This window comes from Acipenser ruthenus, chromosome 6 (assembly GCF_902713425.1).
Source record: "Acipenser ruthenus chromosome 6, fAciRut3.2 maternal haplotype, whole genome shotgun sequence".
NCBI classification, from domain to species: Eukaryota; Metazoa; Chordata; class Actinopteri; order Acipenseriformes; family Acipenseridae; genus Acipenser; species Acipenser ruthenus.
The window spans coordinates 36543817-36563997 of record NC_081194.1 but is presented as its reverse complement, the minus strand read 5'-3'; the positions used below and the strand labels follow the sequence as shown (position 1 = coordinate 36563997).

The window sequence follows — 20181 nt, the reverse complement described above, 5'->3', positions numbered from 1 at the left end:
AGAGTCTTGGGAAATGGTACGATAGGTATCTAAAGGACACAGTTCGTGTGGGAGAAGTTAGACAACAAGCAGTGGAAGGGTTGAAGAGCATAGACAGCAGCGCTTTACCAGGCAAACTAAAACTGCTTTCAGTTTGGTCTACTGCTGACGTTGCTGTGGCCACTGACTGTGTACGAGGTTTCTTTGACAACAGTAGAGAAGCTGGAAGTTTTAATCAGTTCACACATCAGGAAATGGTTGGGACTTCAGCAGAGTGGGACTTTATGGTAAAGGAATACTGCAGCTACCAGTCTCCGCTCTAACCGAGGAGTTTAAGTGCGCCAAGGTCTAACTGGAAAGGACATTAGTAGAGTCACGCGACAGATGCGTAAGGGAGGCAGCACCTGTGTTGAAAATTGGAATTGGTGATATCATGGGGCAAGTTCAGCATGGAAGAGGGGGTCTTGGTCTCAATTCAGCTCCTCCTACATGGCACAAGGCAGCCCCATCTTAACGGAGGAAGCTGGTAGTCAATGAGGTGCAAAAGCAGTAGGAGAGGATGAGGTGTATAAAGGCCATTTCCCAGGCAAAGCAGGGAGAATGGATGAGATGGGAGAGTGTGGAACAACGCAAGATTGGCTGGCAAGACCTATGGTCAATGGAACAGAGCAGGATTAGTTTCCTCATGAGGTCAACATATGATGTTCTCCCATCACCACAGAACCTAAACCTCTGGGTAGGAGAGGATCCCTCATGTCCTTTGTGTTCATCACCTGCAACATTAAGGCACATTTTGACAGGATGTAAGGTGGCTCTTAGCCAAGGACGGTTTACTTGGCGCCATGACCAGGTGCTGCGATGTTTGGCCTTAGCACTGGAAGACAAGCGTAACATGACCAATAAGTTGCCACCTGTTCCATCAAAACATTACACACAAAAGACAACATTCCTCCGCCCAAGAGAGCAACCACCAAGAAAAGGTGTTAAAACCAATCCTTGCCCAGGACAACTGGAAGCTGCTAGAGACTGGAAAATGCTGGCAGATGTTGGTCAACGGCTTATCTTTCCACCTGAGATTGCTACCATTAACCTTCGACCAGATATTGTCTTGTGGTCTGGATCAGCACGCCTTGTTCACCTGGTAGAGTTAACAGTGCCATGGGAGGATGCTGTAGATGAGGCGTATGAGAGGAAGAAACTGCGGTATGCTCAGCTAGCCACTGAAGCGGAACAGCGAGGATGGAGAGTTCGGGTTTACCCAGTGGAAGTGGGTTGTCTAGGATTTGTGGCACACTCTTCAACCCGGTTTCTCAGAGACGTCGGATTCAGTGACCAAGAGTTGCGTCGCACAGTGAAGAACTTATCTGAAGCAGCAGAGAAGAGCAGCAACTGGCTGTGGTTGAGACAGAAAGATTCTGGCTGGGGATCTCAAGCACAATAGTAAGAAAGAAACGCTGATGTACAGGTAAGTAAGCTGGGCTGAGTTGAGTGGGGGACGGAGGGGGGGTGATGCTGGGATGCCAGAATCACCGTCAAGCCCTCTTGAGGTGTCGTGGGCTAGTCGACGAAACACCGAGGTTGGAAGGTGCCCACTTGAAGACCCCAGAGATGTACCCTACTTAGCTCAATCCAGACGGTTGTCATGCTGATGCGCTGGGGAGACCGCACTATGGTTGATCCCTGGAGCCAGCATCGCAGCCGTTGTGTGTGCTGATGCGCTAGGGAGGAATAAGCTGATCTCTGGAGCCAGCATTACACTTCAGCCATCAACACCAGACAGAAGGATATCTACATCATCGTATGGAAGGAAGCGCAAACGGACAGAGACACATATGGATCACATTAGTTTACTGTGAAGCTATGTCTTAGTTAGTGCTTATCTTGGCGAGAACCAAGTTCAAATCAGCATGAAGTTTTAACATCTACTCTCATGTAATGGAAATCTTGAACATTGCGCTACCTCTTAATTTCTCAAAGGCATCATCACTGTGTTTCCTGGAAAGGATATCGGTCATGAAGTGTACGCTCTTTTCCACATCAGCTAGAGATATTTTTGGACATTGTATAGATGTATTCGTTTCCTCCATTTGGCCCATTACATCAACTAGTAATTGCAATGTGGAAAAACAGGAAAATGTCTGCAAATATTTAAAAAATACACTGCTCTTTGTTCCGTTGTCTTCAGTCATTTTCTGAAAAATCAATCAGAAATTCGATCACTTTTATAGTTTGTCAGAACGGATTTCACACTCTTAATCCACATTGTCCATCTTGTTTGGTGCAATCCTTGATGCCTTGCCCTGTCCATCTGTGTGCTTATATGATTCAAGCCATGCCAATCTCTTGGGTGATTTCCTTTATCAGCACTAAGTCCTTCACCAGGTTCAAAACGCCTCAACAAGCAGGCACATATTAAGCGCATCCTGAAATGCCAGACTCGGTGTGCATTACGGTGCACAAACATGGCTCGACCCTGGGTTTCTTTAACGCGGGTCTGCAAACCAGATACACACCTTGACGTGTTGGCAGCCCCATTGTAGCATCATCCGTGAAATACCTAACCTCAGTAATGCTTCATAAGTACTGATAAAAGCATCTCCTGAATTTGTGCTTTCGATCCATAAAACCGTGCAAAATCTTTACAGCTCTCCAGTGCATTGTTCACGTATCACAGGCAAAAGCTTAGTTACTCAATTTTCAAAACATCTGCCGTTTCATCAACCACAACAGAATGTGTGTGTGTGTGTGTGTGTGTGTGTGTCCCCCTTCTTTCACATTGGCAACAATTGCTCAGAAGACCTTGTGGGCCATGATGTGCAGAATATCATTTTGAATGTCATGCGACAACCATTTGAATTTCTTTTCTCTTTTGAACCACTGCTTCAGTGTAATGTTATCCTATCTCCAGAGATTAAGTAGCTGAATTAAATTCGAATTTAAGTCACTATGGCCACGAACCGCGAAACCATTGTCGAGCTAGATAGGCAGTGCTTGTAAAATGACTTAATTTTTGATGTTGCTTCCCAGTGGCACATGTTTTTTCGTGATTTTGAAACCTCGGTTTCCTTTCTCCAGTTGGCAAAATCTACTGAGATGAAGGCTTGTTTGTTCTTTGTTGAAAAGCTAAACATATTCTGCTTCTCGCACAAAGAACAAAATTTACAAAACTTTTTTTCCCTTCATCAAAGATGGGCCAGTTTTTTTAAAATCCATTCCTCTCAAATGTCTTTTTTTCCCCATGGTACCTTTTTTTTTTTTTTTTTTTTTTAATTTAATGGGTGTGCATCTGAGGTAGCAGCAGGATAATTCTGTAGGCCTACTTTGTTTTTGAATCCTCGCGAATCAGAAACACACTAGCGCTAGTGCATGGAAGAGACTGGCCTGGTTCATTTGAGTCATTAGCTTTTTCGCAGAGGTTCACAAGTTATCCACTTACCTATATCTTCTGGATAATTGAAATAACTTAAGGAAGCTTTAACTTAACTTCTATATAAAAAAAAAAAAATAATAATAATAATCGCATGATCATGCTGCCCACACTGTTGCGTGCCTTCATAGGAGTATTATGGTATCGCTGTGTTGCTACAACTATTAGTACAATAGCATGTACTCCATGTACATAGGCTTTACATTTGGGGGGAGGGGAGGTATTTATTTTAAGGTGTCCCCTTAACATAAATATTGGAGGGGAAAATGCTCTTTTGCCTCTGCTAACTTACGTGTGACTTGGATATAGTTTTGCTTATTTATGCATGGCTGTTTATTATGAGATTCTGCATGCTGTGGATGAAAGTCCTGGTTAACTTTTTTTCTTGATATTGACCGCTGTAATGTTTTATTATATCTGTTGGCTGATTTCTCTCACAAGCTCTCTACGTAATCTGTTCTTCGTCTCTGCAGGGTGGAGTACGCTGGCGATGTCAAACTACCCGATAGCTTTGACCCCAGGGAGCAGTGGCCCAACTGCCCAACAATCCAGGAGATCCGAGACCAGGGCTCTTGTGGCTCTTGCTGGGTAAGGGACTCCCTTCAAGCTGCTGTCAGCATTTCTAGAGTGTTGCTGTGTGTGGTGTTTTTTTTTTCTTGCTCTACAAAAGACTCCAATGTATATTAGACAGTGTTATGTTGCCGGCAGCAAGTAACAATCTGCTGAAAATACAAATCTACTCTGTTTCTGGCAACTTCAGTTAGTTGTGTGTGGAAACCTGCATAGAACAAATAAACAATTGTTGATAGAAATCATGGAATCGTTTTGTTTAACAAAATTTTTTGACTCATCAAAGTAGCCACCTTTTGCAGATATAACAGCCGAACACACTCGTGGCATTCTTTCTACAATGGAAATCAAATATTGTTCGGAAAGTTCTTACCAACACTGTTGCAGAAGTTCCCACAAATGTGTTGCACTTGTAGGTTGCTTTGCTTTCACCCTTCTGTCCAGTTCATCCCAAACCAGCTCGATGGGGTTTAAGTCTGGAGACTGTGCTGGCCATTCCATGATTTGAAGCCTACCGTCTTGTTCTTTTCTTCTAAGCTAGTTCTGACATAGCCTGGAGGTATGTTTTGGGTCATTATCTTGCTGTAGGATGAACCCCTGACCAACTAGGCGTATACCAGAGGGTATTGCATGGCGCTGCAAAATGCTGTGGTAGCAGTTTTGGTTCAGGGTGCCACTCACTCTGTGCAAGTCGCCGACTCTGGATCCAGCAAAAGAGCCCCAGACCATCACGCTTCCTCCTCCATGTTTGACAGTTGGTGTCACACACCGAGGAACCATCCTTTCGCCTACTCGACGGCGTACAAAAACCCTGCGTGATGAACCGAAGATTTCAAATTTTGATTCATCGGTCCATAAGACCTTCTTCCAGTCTTCAGTAGTCCACTGGCGGTGCTTCATGGCCCAGGCAAGCCTCTTTTTCTTATTTTGCCATCTTAGCAATGGCTTTCTTACTGCCACTCGACCTGTCAAACCTGCAGCTCGAAGTCTTCTCTTCACAGTTGAAACTGAGACTTGCTTACTTCGACCAGTGTTAAGCTGTGCTTGAAGCTGTTGTCCTCTGAGCTGCCTATCACGTAAGCTGTTGACTCTCAGAAACTTGTCTTCTGATTCTGTTGTGGCTTTGGGTCTGCCAGACCTCTTCCTGTCAGAGTTTCCTCCAGTTTCCAAGTGCCTTTTGATGGTGTAGGAAACTGTACTCACTGACACCTTGGCTTTCTTTGCAATTTCTCTAAAGGAAAGACCTACACTTTTAAGGGTTATAATGGTCTGTCTGTCTTCCTTTGTTAATTGCCTTTTTCTCACCATTATGAGAGCAATATACTACTTCCTGCAGTACAATACTTTCCAAATAATGCTTAAGAGGGTGTAGTAACACAGTCTGTTCCAACACTGCTTTTATACAGACAGAGGGTTTGTAAGTAATCAACAAAAGTTGTGACACCTGTAGGAATTGTTAGCATCAACTTTCAAGGCTTAATTTACTTCCATTGCTGCAGAACAGCTGTAAGTTGTTAACCCATTACTTGTTCCCTGAAAAAGGCCTTTTTGTATAACTCTGAAATGTACATTATTTTTCAGTTTTTGGTAACCTAAACTTTTTTTTTAACCTCTGGCAGTTTACCGCTTACCTTTGTACCATTTCAGATTATTCACTGGACTTGAACTGCTTAAATTTCAATAAAAACTGGAAAAATGGGGGTGTTCTAAAACTTTTGACCGGTAGTGTACATGGGAATTTGCTGCTGTGGATGTTTGGGTTGTTCAAAGCAGTGATGGACCTGCAAATTTTAAAAAACATATCTTGAGATGCTTCATTTGTGATGTACCTGGTGGAATACTGTATGTAAGCCTGTTTACATTACGATGGACGGTGAATTGCTTTAAGATATTTACAGCTGTGGTGAGTGGGTGATGCATGTCATGACAACCTGGTTTTATATATTTAGTATTTTTGAAAAGACACTTCTCTGCAAAGTATCATTTAGTGACAAGTATAGAAAAAAGAGCTAAATATTTAAAAATCGAGTTTTTAGAATAGGAGAGACTTGGACATGTTGAGTGCTTAACAAATGGAGACAAAGGAAGAAACTGTTTGGACTGTTTTAAGATCATGCAACAGTCTCCACATAAAGGGAGACAACACCGAACCAGGTAACTACAGACCAAGCAGCAGTGTGGAGTAGTGGTTAGGGCTCTGGACTCTTGACCGGAGGGTTGTGGGTTCAGTCCCAGGTGGGGGACACTGCTGCTGTACCCTTGAGCAAGGTACGTTTACCTAGATTGCTCCAGTAAAATAAAAACTGTATAAATGGGTAATTTATATGAAAAAATAATGTAATTGTATGTAAAAATAATGTGATATCTTGTAACAATTGTAAGTCACCCTGGATAAAAAGCCTGACTTCTATTATATGGAAACTTATGGAAACTATAATAAGATCGAAAATGGAAAATTACCTATTTTATTTCTTAGCAGATGCTCTTATCCAGGTCGACTTACAATTGTTACAAGATATCACATTATTTTTACATACAATTACCCATTTATACATTTGGGTTTTTACTAGAGCAATTTAGGTAAAGTACCTTGCTCAAGAGTACAGCAGCAGTGTCCCCCACCTGGGATTGAACCCACGACCCTTAGGAAAGCGAGATCATGTCTAACTAACCTGCTTGATTTTTTTTGAGGACGCAACATTGACAATGGATAATTGCAACGCATACAACATGGTTTATTTAGATTTCCAGAAAGCTTTTGACAAAGTCCTGCATGAAAGATTACTTCTCAAATTAAATGCAGTAGGGATGCAAGGAAATGCATGCACATGGATTAGGGAATGGTTAACATATAGAAAACAAAGTACTGATTTAGAGGAGAAACCTCAAAATGGAGTGAGATAACCAGTGGAGTAACACAGGGATCTGTACTGGGTCCTCTACTCTTCCTAATGTACGTTGTTGACTTAGATTCTGGTATAGTAAGCAAACTTGTTAAATTTGCAGACGATACAAAAAATAGGAGGAGTGGTAAACACCGTTTCAGCAGCAAAGGTCATTCAGAATGATCTAGACAGCATTCAGAACTGGGCAGACACATGGCAAATTACATTAAATACAGAAAGTGTAAGGTACTGCAGGCAATAAAAATTCCCGTTATAAATACCATATGGGAGATACTGAAATTGAAGGAATCTATGAAAAAGACCTAGGAGTGCGTTGGATAGCACTGATTTCAGGGTTACGGTGTTAAGAATCTGGTCACAGCTGTAGCCGTCTCACCTCCAATGTTTGTTTCTTTAGGTCCTCTCTCATTGGTTCTCTCCTTTCTGGTAGGCTTTTGGTGCTGCTGAGGCAATCTCTGACCGCTTCTGTGTTCAGTCTAATGGAAAGGTCAGCATTGAGATCTCTACAGAGGATCTGCTCTCCTGCTGTGACACGTGTGGAATGGGGTAAGGCGTTAGGAGGAGTCAGTGGTAATGGCAACCTGGAAAGATTTTGGAGATGCAAGGGGAACACCAAGAGGATTTGCTTTCCATAGGGGATGTGACTGGGAGCCCAGGGGGATAACAGCCTTGTATTGACTGCTGTACAGTCTCCAAGTTGTCTTTTGGTCTTGCTCGTGGTAAAAATGTAGTTTGATGGGTCTCTTCCGTAATTCAAATGCAGGAAGTGTTAAGTTTCTCTCTGTTGCAGGTGTAATGGGGGGTATCCCTCTGCAGCCTGGAGCTTCTGGACTGAGGAAGGACTGGTGTCTGGTGGGTTATACGACTCTCATTTGGGTGAGTAGCGAACGGGGAAAACTCTCTCTATGTATTGGGACCATCCCTTTTAATGGAGGACATCATTAGCTGGTTTGCATAATCACATAAGTGTTCACCTGTTCTTTTAGTCTGCTAGACAAAACCAAGAGGACTGACTGTCTTTTTGTAGCTAAAAGAAATATGCATCTTTCTTTAACTGATAATGCTGTATGATAATATAAATGAGCTTTTATGTGTTAATGTTCTAAATGATGATCGTTTGACTGCTCTGAAAGGGACAGGCCCAGGGTAAGACTGGAGTCGAGTCTTTCACATGCCAAGGTTGTGTCGCAGAGTTGAGTCACCTATCTTGCTCGAATTAGATTAATTTTACAGGGCATTGGCAATCTACAAGTAAAAAGAAAAGAGAATTTCAATTAAAAATACAAAATTGAGATGCACAATAATGTGGTCATACTTGCCCCACTGATGTTCACCATTTAAAGGTCCACATTTTCTGCCTTGCGTTTTGTTTCTCTATTTTCAGTGAATTCACGATTCCTTGGTCTATTTATAACCAGATTTTGTTATTGACCATAAAAAGGCCCTTTTACCTATGCTCAATTGGGTTCGATGTACAGTAATGGATACCACAAAACAAAAGAATGCATTTAACCATTTATTTACAATTTTACTGATGGCAATCCTGAGTTGTAATGACTCGAGTCACTGACTCGACTTGGAATCAAGTTGCAATTTTTTGTGACTCGACTTGCAAGCAAAGACTCGACTTCCTGATCAAAAGATGTGACTCGTCATGCAAAAAAGTCTCCATCTGACTTGAGTGATTGTCTTTTATGATAAAATCAATAACAAACTTAGTTAATTTAATACATGCAGCCCCTCTCTAACACACACAGTCATCTTGTCATTTTGCATATAAATAGGTTCCTGCCATGGTTGTTAAGACCATTGCTAAGGAAATAGAAAACACCTTTCTAGCCTTTTGCACCGTTCTGTGATCATAACGTCACAAGCAGCAGGGAGCCCGGCAATCAAAATCTGTAGGCGGGAAGCGAAGACAGATTTCTGATCAGATTTCTGATCAAAATCCTGAGAAATAATGATTTTTGAGTTTTGTCACAGACACAAAAAAAAAAAAAAAAACATGGAGAGTATACAAAGTACCTGCAGTGGTGGAGTTAGCTTTTAATAATTATACGGTTGACTGGGAGAGAAACAAGCAGACTGCATCCTGCCAGCACTGTAAAGCAACAATATGAATAAACTGCATTCAAAACATAGCACCGGTAACTGCCACTAGTTTATACCGGTAGGTTTTTAGTTTAATGGCTAAAATGAGAATCTGAATTAATTAAAAACTCAGATACGATGCAACAGCTGTTTTTTTTTCCAAAATGAGTAGGTAGTTGATTTTATATTTGATATTAAAAAAAAATAATAATAAAATAATGCCTGGGCAAATTAAACAACACGGCAGAAAAAGCACTGATTAGGAGTTATTTTTCAGGCTTTGTTAGCACACAAAGGTAATGAATGTATGGAAAACGTTTAACTAGAGTTGCCAGCAACTTTACGACTTCCAGTATCAAACACTTTAGCAAATAGTGCAGAATGCATACATGGGTTACTATGTGTTCCATACTAACCATGACCCTATCTGCACTCTCGCAGGAGTTTTTTTCTTTAGGAGAGGTCAAAGGTCACAGGCAGTGACATTTTTTGATAGAGCATACATGGGTTACTATATGTATTCCATAGTAACCATGGCCCTATCTGCACTAAGGAGTTTATTAGCCAGTTTTGTAAGTTGATGTCATCCAACATGTCCGCCATTTTTTTTTATTGTAGCAACTTCCCTTTGAAAATATTTAAAGACAACCATATTAGGATCATGTGTGCCAATATTTGGTTCAATCGGACTAGCGGTTTGGGAGAAGATCGTTGTAGTTTGTGATTGACGTCTGTACCGTGTGACTGACGTCATGCAGCATGGCTGCCATACCACATAACCTATCGGCTTCTTACGAACACCAGTTAATCTCAGACTATCCCTCAACAACTATACTAAACTTTAAGCACTCTGGAATAAGTGGTTTTCGAAAGACACATTTTTACATTTAGGCAAATTATTTTTTTTCAATCCAATATTGTGGCCAAACCATGTGACCTATGACATGTTCAATTAACATTTACCAGCTTCCCATAAGCATCTACCATCCTACCGAATTTCATCAGTTTTCAAGCAACTTTTAGCAGAAAGAAGAATCATCCCAGCAATAACAATAGGCTTCCCAGTCCTATGGGCCTGGAAGCCTTGAGTAAAATGTTGCTTAGTGAAAGCTTAAAGTAAATAATTTGGGAGGTATATGGTGCTCACTATTCTCTTTTTATTTAATGTATGTATGCATGGTTGAATGTATTTTATCTGTTTATTTATGGACACCATATCTCTTAAGGGAGTTTGGTGCTATGTAGCTATTTTATAGATTTCCCTTTTAATCCAATTCTGCATAAAATATTGTTTACAGTACACATTTGTTAAGCTAATGTAAATTTAATAAAAACTACAAACATTTGGAAGTTTACCTAAACTAATATTAGGTAGTCAAAGGTCAGTGCTAATCGGGGTCTGTGAAACTAGAGGTTTGTTTTAAAGACTTTAAGGCTTTAAAACGTGTTTTTTTTTTTTTTTTTTTTTGCTTTCTTTCTGGTCACATCTTTATACTTTAACATACATATACACATAAAACTTTAAAGCTTGTGTATATGTATATTAAAGTACAAGACATGACCGGAGAGAAATTTAAAAAGATTAATTTGTTTTTGTATATTTCAGTACAGTGTTTTGTGCTTTTTGTGAAACAGTATCTGTTACTTTTACAAATGTCTAGTTAACATTTAATGGAAAAGTCACTCCATAGCTCAGCTTACACTAAGAGGAGAGATACGTAGTGCATATTCTATGTTACCTGTGAATTATATAAAACTGAATTATATAAAATTTTGTCTCGGTTTCTTTTATTTTTCTATTAGTCTCCTGTGTTAAAACCTTGAAGTAATATCTCAACATGAAATTAAATGCCACCAAATTTCCTTTCATTTGGTTAATGTATCTGAAACAAAACCATATAAGGGAGTGTCAGTGTTGAATTGAGAAAATATTTAGATATGTTTTTTGTTTTGTGGTATCATTTATTACTAAATATCCAACCCAATTTAGCACAGAGAAAGGGGTCTATACAGTGGCAAACCTGTGCTCATAAATAGATCAAGGAATCAAATTCACTAAAATGGAAAAACGAAAACAAAGCAGAAACGGTGGACTTGTAATGGTGAACATAAGTGGGGCAAGTATGACAACATTATTGTGCATCCTAATTTTGTATTTAACTGATTTTTTTTATGTATAGATTGCTAATCTCCATGTGACCCAGATGGCTGCAGGGGTGACGTCAGACCTGAAACCAAAACAAGGAAATGGCAGGGCAAACTGAGATGCTACGGCTCTCAGTATTTTATTAAACAAACAAAAGTAAATGTTTTAACAAAACACTCAACAAAAGGGCACATTGGCCAAACAAATAAACAATACCAAATAAGTATCGTGCGGGTACAGACCCAGCGCGCTTAGTAGTTGTCACTTCTCTTATTTTACCTCCTTACTCCACTCTCAAACACACTCAACCCGTTGCAGCCAAAGCTGCAGGTTCTTATAGTGGTGACCGAGAGATTAACTAGCTGTTAATTATATTGTTAACCCCTCGGTCACATTCTGCACGGGTTCACTAAAGATGCGAGACTGTCAGCCAATTCAACAATTACTAGCCGACAGTCACGCAGTCTCGCAAGGTGTGTGTGTGTGTGTGTGTGTGTGTGTGTGTATGTGTATATATATATATATATATATATATATACACACACACACACATAAATCATAATACAAATAATAAAGAAAGGGGCGGGACACTCCGCCACACTCCTGTAAAACTAATCTGATTTAAATCAAGATATCTTGAACTAATGACTCAAAGTGACTCGGCTTTACTCGAAGTGACTCGAGCTTTTACTCCCCAATGACTCGACTCAACTGGAGTCCCAGTTTTGGTGACTCGTTACACCTCTGTGGCAACCTGAGATCAGATACCTTAACCATATGAAAGGAAATTGTTGCATTTCATTTCTCTATTTCAGATCTTGCTTCTAGGCCTTAAAGCATAGCAGTTACAAAGGAAAGCAGTCCAAGTAATGCAACTGAGGCGAAACCAGAGTTTTAAAACCATTGATACTCGCACATACATGCTCCAGTTCAAAATCAATAAACTAAACCTAATTTACTTAATATTACAGAAAGAAATGTACCTTTTTAAAAGGATAAGAGTTTAGAATAATGCATGTTACACAATTTTTGTTATTTTCAGATAAAGGGTTCACAAATAAGTTTAGAAAATAGCAAAAATATTTCACACAGAACACATTGCACCATAAACCCTTTTAAGCACCTGTACTTGGCACAATAACATCCCAGTTTGTCTAAATAAGTCATGTAGTTAATGTGCAAACATACAGTAATATTAAGAGGTCAATTGTGTTTTGAATAACCCTACTGATGTAAACTGCTGGTATTGTAGCTGCTGTTTCATAAAAGCATACAAAATACAACAGCAGCACAAACGAACAGATTTTTTTTTTTGTTTAACCAGTGTAATAACTGATCTGTTCACCCACTGACAAAATCCACAGACCACTTCTTAAATGCATTGAAAACAACACTGTTCTGTCCTGAACCTCCTTTCAACTGGCAGTGTTGATTGTGCCTAGTCCCAAAATCATGCTGCTGTGGTCTGGTCTGCCCATTTTTGTTTTTTATGAATTTATTCTTTAAAAAAGCAAAAACAAATTAACCAAACTAACTCTAAAACATCTATCCAGCATGCAAATCATGATGTATTAAGTTAATCAAAACGCATCTAGAGCCGATTTAACTCAATTCAGGAATTCTGGAAAACACAGGTGACTGTGCAACACCTTCCTTGATCATCTGTACCATGTGCTGCCATGTCAGTGGTTGTAAAAGGCTACAGGAATGTAAAAAAATAAATACAATTGTTAAAGCTCCAGAGGGTTGTTTTGTGTATTCATTTCTTGTATGGTGCAAAGACCAAAGACGATTTCCGTTATTTTAGACACAGTTTATTTTAGTTTGGCATTTCTCAGTGCTGGCAGGATGCATACTGCTTGCTTATTTCTCTCCCTGTCTACCCCATAGTACTCTTGATTAAACTTCCATGGTGCTGATGCTCTTCTCTGTGTTGTCACGTGTTCCTCTCACTCAGAGGCAGGGCTTGTACGCATCGAGTGGAGACTTTTGGGCCGGGACTCGTCGAGTCTTTTCTTCCAGGGAGTTGAGTCATTTGATGACAATGAGTCGAGTCACCAAAGACTGCGACTCGAGGCCTGTTATTACAACTCTGGACAGGCCCCAGGCTGACTGCACATGTCGGTCAAGCTTGTACCTTTATTCATTGATTTGCTTGTCTCTTCTCCCCAGGTTGTCGCCCATACTCAATCCCTCCCTGTGAGCACCATGTAAATGGCTCCCGGCCCCCTTGCACTGGTGAAGAAGGAGACACCCCCAAGTGTGTGCAGCAGTGTGAGGAAGGATACAGCCCCTCCTACAAGCAAGACAAGCATTACGGTGAGGAGGGGGAGGGCTACCGTCCCATTTTCAGACTGACCTTAAAGATGGCAAAGTGTTCCAGAGTTTTCACTCCAACTTAATAGAAACAAATAAAAAGTAATCCTTGATTTTCTTTAACACAATAGGTCAACTCTCAACCCAGCAAAAAGAGCCTCCTATGAAAACAGTAACAGCAAACAGTGATGACTTTATCAAGCACTAATAATAAAACTGCTGATTTTATAAGAAACCAGATATCAATCATTGCGGCCAAATCCGAGGACTCAAATTCAGATACTGACACTGCTACTTCCTTGTCGTGCTACACCAAAACACTGTTGATTCTTTTTCTTTATCGAGCCAACTAGATTTAACTAATTTAGTTATTAAGGCAAAACCTACTACATGTTCATTAGACCCAATTCCTACTAAACTGTTGAAATAAATAATATCTAGGATTGATTTTGCTATTCTAAATATCAGAAGTTAACTTTTTAAAGGCGTAGTGAGGTATTTGCTACCTGCCTGGAAAGTAGGTAGCAAAATGGTCTTATTCGGTAGTGGTTTATTCGACTAAATTTTTATATATAAAAATAATTTTAAAAATAAACACCTACCTACTGTTTTAAATAGACTGAATATCCCAAACTATCACAAAGTAGGCCTGTATTTTAAACAGAAAGTATTTATTGAAACCACCTTGTGTGCAACGAAGTAATGGAACTAATGCAATTCCTTGTGGAAATGTATTTTGTTTTATCCTTAAGTTATACAAGAATGCAACCATCCAAGCATTTGATATGCCATCAGTATGGTTAACCAGGTTATGTTTTAATCTGTGCAAATTAAGTGGTATGAAATTATTCTCTGTCTTCAGTTATTGACTGAGATTTCGGTAACTAACAAATTATGCACATCTAAAAATAAATAAATAAATAAATAAATGTGTGCCACAATATCTTTGAATCCTGCATTGTATGACCTTATAAATTATAAGGTTACAATCACAACCAAGCTGTTTTTGAAAAGGAAAGCTAATTCCAGCATGGTACCGCTACATTTAAAAGATTCATGCAATGTGTTATACTAACTGGTTTGTTCATAAATATGTGTGCTCGCACCCTGCCTTTTTAACTGCACATTTAAATGGTGTACAATTTTGAAGAAATTAACTAAGAAGTAATAACAGAATAAGGGATATCAACCAAGATTTAAAAAAGACACGCTGGGTTCATTTTATTAAAGTGGCATTAATTAGCTATGTGTGTTATAGTTTGTATAACATTTGTTTGTTAAGCACACATTTCACTAGTTAAACAGGAGAAGTACACAAGGTAGTGATAATCTAAAAAGAAAATTGATAAATGAATGCACCTCAAGATTTGTATTTTATTTATTATTTGTACTTCTAAAACAAGGAAGCCATTACTTGGATCATGGTAACGTTATAGCTAGCTATTTGCTCCTGTGTTGTGTGTGTGTGTGTGTGTCGTAGTCAGAATTTTGATAAAGTAATAATTATCCACCTGTTTTCATTTTTAGCATGTGTGAAGCCAGGGTTAACATTATAACAAAACCGGAGCAGCCATTTTCCGTGACAGATTAAATTTGCATTTTATAGACCCTGGCTAAACTTAATATCCTGTTGGGTCATTGTCTGTTATCTTATAAAATTAACAGTTATTTAATTTTACTTTGGTCTGTAAAATAAACTTCATACCTTTTGAAATTGTATCCATGTTGTTCTGGTACTGTAGGTATTTGTACTACACTGTCCAATACGATTTGCATTGTGTGCAGGATGACAGAGGTCATCCCGCACACAATCCCGCTTCACGAAATCGAATACCGGTAATTATGTACATGTTCACTCTGGGTCGGTATAAACTACAGCGTAAGGTATCAGTAATGCTACTGCATAATAAAAAACTAGTAGCAAATTAAAATTTTTGGGTAGCACCCTATCTTGGTTTAAATCCTATCTTTCAAATAGGTTCCAATATGTTCAAATTGAGTTACGTGTGGCGTCACGCAGGGCTCTGTTCTTGGCAGAGCCGTCTTCACTGGTCTATCTGAGACCCGGCCCGTACCAAATGTTTTTTTTTTTTCAGGTGCAAAATTGTCACGCAAAACTTTGTTTACTCAGTAATACACAAACTGTTGATTTTACTATTAGAGGCTCTCTTTGTTACTACAAATCATTGTTTATAATTCCTGTTGCGTGGATTGGCTTCCCCCAGTAGCACATGACATGGCTTGCAGAGCGCAGCAGCAGACACGTGACCAATATCGAGGGTGTTTTAGATCATTCTTAAGTCTGAGTAATGGATTTCATTTATGTAGGACATGAAAGAAAAACGAATTCCATGAACAAAAGCTCACAGAAAAATGCAAGTCTGCGATGTGGGAATAATTTGTTGTTATTTTGGACAAAGAAGGAAAACAAGTTTTGCAAAACAAATTGTACATCTCATTTCCATTTGCTCTTGTGTTAAGTTTATAATAAAATCATGCATTTATGAGTGATTTTCAGATAATGTATTTATCTTTTGTGTCTTTTACACAAACGTATTGTATATTTCATTTTACAGTCCTCTGTGTAGGTTCATGATGGAATAAACACTGTCCTGTAGTTCAGCCAGATTCTCCAGGTTGACTGGAAAAACACTGCTTTAATACTGTACCTAGTCAGTGCATATATTAAGCTGGGGAAAGAAAGCGTTCCACTGTTTTTTTGGGCCGGGTTGGATCCAGGTCTAATAATAAGAATTTGACATTGGGTCGGGTAAATTATTGTCGGGTTCATTTCATTTGGACCAGTGAAGACCTCTAGTTCTTGGATCAGTCTTGTTTTCCCTGTATATGCTCCCCCTGGGTGATGTTCGTAGACACAGGGTAAACTTTCACTTTTGCTGATGAGACAATTGTATCTATCTCTGAAACCAGGTGGTTCCACATCTGCAAATACCTTAACTACCTGTCTCGCTGATATTAATGAATGTCAACACATTTTCTACTGTTAGATTCTGATAATACGTCCTCATTTTGGGGTCAAGAAATTGAGAGAGGGTAAAACAATGTGCCTCTATAGTCGACGGCTACCCCATTCAGTATTCCAAACCGTGTTGTCCAGATTGCAGCTTGTGCAAAACGCTGCTGCCAGAATCCTAATGAAAACAAGAAAATGTGACCATATTACGCTAATATTGGCATCCCTACGCTGGCTCTCAATACAATTGTAAATCATACAATTAGTCCTGCTTTTAACCTAATAAAGCTTTAAATTTGTGAACTCCATCCTACCGGAGTGACATTTATTTCTTAGCAGACGCCCTTATCCAGGGCAACTTACAATTGTTACAAGGTATCACATTATTTTTACATACAATTACATTATTTTTTATACTTTTTACATACAATTACCCATTAATACAGTTGGGTTGTTACTGGATCAATCTAGGTAAAGTACCTTGCTCAAGGGTACAGCAGCAGCGTCCCCCACCTGGGATTGAACCCACGACCCTCTGGTCAGGAGTCCAGAGCCCTAACCACTTCTCCACACTGCTTATTCGTCCCATATGTTCAGGGTCGGCCACTCTGATCTCAGGATGTTGGGTATCTCCCTGTTCCAAAAATAAAAAAACAGAGGTGGTAGAGCATTCAGTTATAGGGCCCCTAAACTGTGAAATGAATTGCCAGCCTCTGTAAGAGGCACCAACTGTCGCAGCTTTTAAAACTAGACTGAAGACAGATTTTTATAGTTTCATATACATGACTACTACTATTGCCTTTTTTATTTTAATACTATTGCTTTTTTATTGTGTGTTTTATTATTTTATTTACTAATTTGTTGGTCTGCTTCTAATGCGTACTGCTCTGTACATTTTCATGTTTTGTCCATGTGAAGCACTCTGTGGAAACTTGTTGCAAAGGGCGCTATACTAAAAAGATTTGATTGAGATTTTTTTTGTAAATCTGAACTCCACCCTTTCTTCTAAATGTTACAATAGTACCCTTTTTACCTGAAGCCTTTATTTTTTTTTAAATGCATTGTAGACTTCAGAAATTTATACCATATTTTGTAAAACAACTTTTTTTTGTTTTTGTTTTGTAGTATCCGCAATATCCAGCTTGTGGCACTAAATACCCATTTATCCAATCGGAAGTGATTTCTCACCCCCCCTATACACAGTTTTATTTCAAATAAAGAATAACCTGTTAGTCATTTGAATAAATGTATAGGTGTAGGCATGTGCAGATGAATAGTTAAGTGTCTGTTTTGCAGGGGTGAAGTCCTATGGCGTGCCCCCTTTGGAGAAGCAGATCATGACAGAGCTCTATAAGAATGGACCAGTAGAGGGTGCTTTTACAGTCTATGAGGATTTCCTCATGTACAAGACAGGTAAGTCCTGATACACTTCCATTAGATAATCCATCTGTCCTGAATTGAAAAAGTTCATTCTCCTTTGTAGCTAGCTGTGCTAACATGGTCTGAAGTTAAGTTCCTAATTCAAGAGAGAGGGGTGTTTTGAACCCTTAAGCATTGGTTCACCACAGTCCCAGCAAAAAAACATTTTAAAGTTTTCATTCTGGTCTTGACGTTGGCTAGGATTACAGTGAATTGAAATAGTTACAAGCTGCTGTGGTTCAAGTGTCCACACAGGTTTAAAGGTTTAAACATAAATCAAATCTGTACACTCTTCCTGTGTACCCTTTCTGGTGTCTTCTGCACAACATTTTGCTTGCAATGTGAGGTATCCAAGGCACAGCATGCTGAATACATGCAGTACATTAATGATGAAAGTGGCAAGCTGTAAGGAACCTCAGACTTGCATGTTGTGTTAATGTGTTTGTGATCCTGTCTCTTGCAGGAGTGTACCAGCATGTGAGTGGTGAGGCTGTTGGTGGTCACGCTATCAAGATCCTGGGCTGGGGGGTGGAGGGAGGCACCCCGTACTGGCTAGCAGCCAATTCCTGGAACACTGACTGGGGTGAAAACGGTAAGAGTCCCTGTTGGAATAGGTTGTGCAAGTCTTTTATTTTCTAACTATAAATCCCCTGCATAGGGGTATATAGTGGAAGTGGTCATATATATGTATGTGTCACAATTAATACATTTTTGGCATCTATCTGGAGAAATGGCTTATCCAAATGTCATGAAATTTATCAGTATTTAGTTTCAGTATATGATACCCATGTACCAAAATGCATCATCATGCCCCAATAATTTAATTGTTTTTGGGTAGGAAAGCAGTTTCTCTACTGCTGCTGTCATGTAAATGTCCCATTTGGATTTCTGCTGTTTTAACCCCTGTATCAACAGGTGTCCAGGCACCAGCAGGTTTAAAATTTGATATCACTTATCATACTGAACTTATCAAGCATTGTGAAGGGCTTAAGCTTAGAACAAACTATAGATTCTACAGTTTTTTTGTTTTTTTGTTTTTTTTTTATTTATAGAATGGACACAAATGTTCATTGTCATTGGCTTATGGGTATCCAGAATAAGGGAATAAAGAATATGGGCATACAGTTTTGCACTGTGGCTGAGTTGGGAACATTAATTTAACTTCATTCTTTTATTGTATATATTTAAAGAGAAAACAAACACAAATTTTGTAGTTGCTGCTGTAGTCATTTCTCCAGTTAATCGGTGCTACCTTGGTGAAATGCTGCCACTCATACTGTGTGGTGGTTTTATTTTATTTATTTTTTATTTTTTTCTTTCAGGGTTCTTTAAGATTCTACGTGGAGAGGATCACTGTGGCATCGAATCGGACATTGTTGCTGGCATGCCTAAGATCTCATCCTCTTCCAACAGGTTTTAAACAGGAAGTCAACAGAACATCACCCTCTGTGTGGGGGAGTAGATTGTTCCCAATCCTGCTGTGAGCGTGGTCTTTAATATATGGCTCAGATGCTTGTTTAGCTGAAAACTGCTTCAAATATTAATGAGAAAGTATATAATTCACATTTAAGGTTTTTAATATATTTTTTTTTAATCACTATTCTATTCATTTAAAAAAAAATCACAAGTATGATTTACAACTGTAATGTAAATTGACAGATGCTAAAAATTGATAGGTTGCAGTGACTTCATGGAAGATTAAAATCTTAAATGTAACACTATTGTGTAAGTTGAGCTGTGAACAGGATCAGTAGTAGATCGATCAATCAACCAGAGAAATGCATGAGGTGGTCTAGAGCAGATTTTTTTTTTTTTAAGTGCTTCCACATTATGATCAGTTATTGTAAATGTTATGTATTGACCCAGTCGATCAACTTGAGTGTGAAAATATCAGAATCGGTGAGGGCACCTGACATGGAGATGCTACTGATGCTAGTTTTACTGTAGTAAACTAAATTAAATTTGAAAAAAAAAAGTTTTAATGTAAAAGGATGTTCTTCTCTGGATTTTAGCCAGACTGGATTATGTTTTAAATTCAGTTTGTTTCTTTTAATAAAGATTTTCTGTTAATTCCAATTGTGGGTTTGTTTATTAAGTGATTGGGAGAACAATACATCATTTTAGGATAAACCATTGTATCATAAACAAAAACATTGACTGTACTGGACCTATAATACATCTAATACCCAAGACCTAATATACTAGATTATGTGTCCTAATTGTTGCATTGGAACTCCTTTTCAAAAGAGGATAACCTTTAGAGTAAAGTGTTAGAGTAAACTTTGTTAACTGTTAACCAGTTTCTCTTTTACTAAAAATGAAACGTCCACCTTTTCAGATAGTTGATTTATTA

At 38.9% G+C, this 20181-nt stretch overlaps 1 protein-coding gene across 1 annotated transcript in view; it reads left to right on the top strand.

The window, feature by feature from the left end:
- LOC117411196 (cathepsin B-like) overlaps positions 1-19898 on the top strand; it is a 61847-nt gene extending 41949 nt beyond the window's left edge. Inside the window, exons 4-10 of the mRNA XM_034018475.3 lie at positions 3880-3994; positions 7313-7428; positions 7673-7758; positions 13292-13438; positions 17706-17822; positions 18292-18420; positions 19151-19898. Coding sequence (XP_033874366.1) covers positions 3880-3994; positions 7313-7428; positions 7673-7758; positions 13292-13438; positions 17706-17822; positions 18292-18420; positions 19151-19248 — 808 coding nt within the window. The 3' untranslated portion in view covers positions 19249-19898. The remainder of the gene's footprint in view (positions 1-3879; positions 3995-7312; positions 7429-7672; positions 7759-13291; positions 13439-17705; positions 17823-18291; positions 18421-19150) is intronic.
- Positions 19899-20181: the final 283 nt, after the last annotated feature.